This window comes from Dendrobium catenatum, unplaced genomic scaffold, assembly GCF_001605985.2.
Source record: "Dendrobium catenatum unplaced genomic scaffold, ASM160598v2 fragScaff_scaffold_716, whole genome shotgun sequence".
NCBI classification, from domain to species: Eukaryota; Viridiplantae; Streptophyta; class Magnoliopsida; order Asparagales; family Orchidaceae; genus Dendrobium; species Dendrobium catenatum.
Genome location: NW_021319178.1, coordinates 20,144,835 through 20,147,813, shown reverse-complemented (window position 1 = coordinate 20,147,813; position 2,979 = coordinate 20,144,835). Strand labels below are relative to the sequence as shown.

Below are 2,979 nucleotides of genomic sequence, written 5' to 3'. Positions count from 1 at the left end.
CCACTTTGTCCTACGGGATAGTGTGATCGTACTCTTTACATTCGAATCACATGAGCGGAATCCTTTCGGAGACCCACACTTACTAGCACTGAGTTTTGATGGGCGAGTGAGTGTACGCAAGTAGCATGGAAAGTCCTACATTTAGAGAGCCCAGGAAGGCTAGCACGTTGGAGCTATTAGTCACCTACGTTGGAACTTTGTAGCATCATGAGGGAGGCACGTATGAGCTTGTTTTACGAGTTCGATAGGCTTTATGAGCTCTTATAGGGACCCATAATGCGCAAGCACACCTGTCATAACATGTCGATTACATGTTAAATACCTTAAAGGCATATGTGATGGTACATAAGAACATGTCTTTAAATTAGACAAATTTAATGAGATTAAAAATATTGTATGATTTTGAGCACATTTAAGCATTTATTGGATTGAATAAATTGTACCGAATATTCCAATTCATATAGAGAACACATCATCTCTTAATTGACCCACAAGCCTAACATGTCTGTTTACATGCTCATGAAGAAATTATTTTGACAAGTTTAACTTTTAGACACTTGTTTGTACAACAAGTGGACTCGGTTCAAGTTAATTTCTAATATGGAGTAATATATAATAAATTAATTAAAATTTATATTATACACCTAAAAATAAAGTCACTAATTTTTAAATTTATCTTTTTAAAAAAATTTAACTATAATCTTCCAATTTAACTTTAACCGTTTCTAAAAAAAATTATTTAAAAAGTGTAATGGACTTGGTCATTTAATACTTTTCATTATTACAGGGTCCTGTTTTTTTTTTTTTTGGAAATTATTACAAGGTCCTTTCATTCGGATTTCACCTCATGTATGTGGACCAAAGCTCAGCGCAATAAACTTTCCAACATCGTCAAAAAATCTACTGCAAGCCACTACCATTTCCCAAATCCCCCTCTCAATGGAGTATCGCTTATTCCTCGTCATCCTCCTCCTCCTCACCATCATCAACTCCACCTCCGCAACAGTCAAACCCCACAGCAACATAACCCTAAATTCCTTCGTTATGGCCACCGCCTTCAGCTCCAGAAGACTCTCCTGGCTCTCCTCTTCCGGCGACTTTGCCTTCGGCTTCCTCCCCCTCCCCACCAACTCGTCCCTCTTTCTCCTCGCCATCTGGTACGCCAATCTCCCCAAAACCACCATCATTTGGACCCCAAATAGAAACAAACCCGTTCCTTCCAATTCCTCTGTCATCCTCACCTCCGACGGACAGCTCTCCCTCCGACACCCCGCCGGCACCGAAATCTAGAACCCAGGCGCCGCCGCCGCTTCCTATGCTGCCTTGTTTGACACCGATAACTTCGTCCTTGTGTCCTCTAACGGCTCCATCTTGTGGGAGAGCTTTTCCGTTCCAACCGACACCATTCTCCCCTCCCAAAGCCTAAGCCCCAATTCCATTCTTCTTGCGAAGCTAAACTACGATGATTTCAGCTATGGCCGGTTCAAGCTCTCTATGCAGACCAACGGAAACCTCGTCTTCTACCACATCGCTGTTCCCACCGGATTCCAGTACAGTCCCTACTGGGCCTATAACACAAGTACGCCTAATTCCTTGTACGGCTATCAACTGGTTCAGCCTTGTTTATTAGTTTAAATTCTCGTTTCTCTCCGGCCATTTCTCTTCTTTACTGATAAGTTCACTCAATTTTCGTCAAGAAAAATATTTTTTTAAATAATAATTTAATTACATTGAACTATATTTATAAAATTTATAGCATAAAATTATAAAACTTAAGATTGTTGTTCTTAATTTTTGAATTTATGTATTAATCTTTTGCATTTCAACCTCATTTAGCTTAAAGGGTTTTGAGGAACTGTATTTGCTAGAATTTAATATAAACTTTCATAGAATAATTCCTCTGAGACGACCCTAATCTGGTTTTGTTTTTCACCCGTTCTATCTTCAGCCTATTCTTCAACGTCTCCGGAAGCATTGACCTGGTTTCGCCGACGGGGGCTTTCATGACAACTCTGACTTCATCAACGACGTACCCAACCTCAGATTTCTACCACCGAGGAACGCTCGACCACGACGGAGTCTTCCGGCACTACGTTCACCCAAGGCCGTCAGCTGCCGGTGGCGCCGCTGCTGAGTGGGTGGTCATTGATTTTAAGCCGACCGATATCTGCCAATCTTTGATTACATCGCTCGGTGGCGGTGCTTGCGGCCACAACAGCTATTGTGGCTACGATGTCAAGCAAATGGTCGCCTGTCAAGGCCCGTTGGGTTATTCTTGGGTCGACCCAAACAAGACCTATATGGGATGCAAGCCGGACTTCACCATGCCTAGCTGCATCTCTGGAGTGTGGAGCGAGGGGTTTCAGATGGTGAGAGTGGAGAATCTGGACTTCTGGGGAGAGGATTACGAACAGTTTAATCCTATGGGTGAGGCGGAATGTATGCAGCAGTGTTTGGATGATTGCTTCTGCGCGGCTTCGATCCACGACGGCATAAGCAATTGCTGGAAGAAGAAGCTTCCATTCTCCAATGGGAGGATTGGGAGCTACGTCGACAGAATAGCCTTCATCGAAGTAGGCGTGAACAAAGATATATGAGTTCAATCGAAGTTAGATGATATATAATTGTATTTCTCTAAGAAGGGAATTATATATATATATTATCATTTATCTCTATTCTAGAAAATATTTGTGGTTCTTCTATTTTTATTTATTTATTTATTTTTTTTGTGGTTCTTCTAATTTATAAATCATGATCTTTCATTTACGTTTTATTTATTATTTTGCTTTGGGTCTTTGATTTGAGCCCATTTGGGCTCGGATTGAGTCAAATTTGGTGTCTCTAGATTTATATTTCCGTGACGTTCAGTTCGACTATAAGTTTGCTGAAATCAAAGTTCAGATGGGCTCCAATTTAATTTTTTAAATTTCCAACATAACTTTGCCTCGAGATTCGTGCCGATCAAAATAATTTTTTTGA

General features: G+C 40.9%; 1 protein-coding gene across 1 annotated transcript; it reads left to right on the top strand.

Annotated features, from left to right (window-relative positions):
- Positions 1 to 899: 899 nt before the first annotated feature.
- Positions 900 to 2,637, top strand: LOC110114386 (G-type lectin S-receptor-like serine/threonine-protein kinase LECRK3). Its single transcript, XM_028695941.1, has 2 exons — positions 900 to 1,595; positions 1,949 to 2,637. The coding sequence occupies exons 1-2, from the start codon at positions 1,495 to 1,497 to the stop codon at positions 2,595 to 2,597; spliced, it is 750 nt and encodes a 249-aa protein (XP_028551774.1). The 5' UTR covers positions 900 to 1,494; the 3' UTR covers positions 2,598 to 2,637.
- The last annotated feature ends 342 nt before the right edge of the window (positions 2,638 to 2,979 follow it).

What these genes read in the sequence shown, in the direction of transcription:
- LOC110114386 (XM_028695941.1), top strand. Translation starts at nt 1,495, where the DNA reads ATGCAGACCAACGGAAACCTCGTCTTCTACCACATCGCTGTTCCCACC. An exon ending in ACAAGTACGCCTAATTCCTT is followed by an intron (nt 1,596 to 1,948) that starts GTACGGCTATCA and finishes TTCTATCTTCAG; the next exon opens with CCTATTCTTCAACGTCTCCG.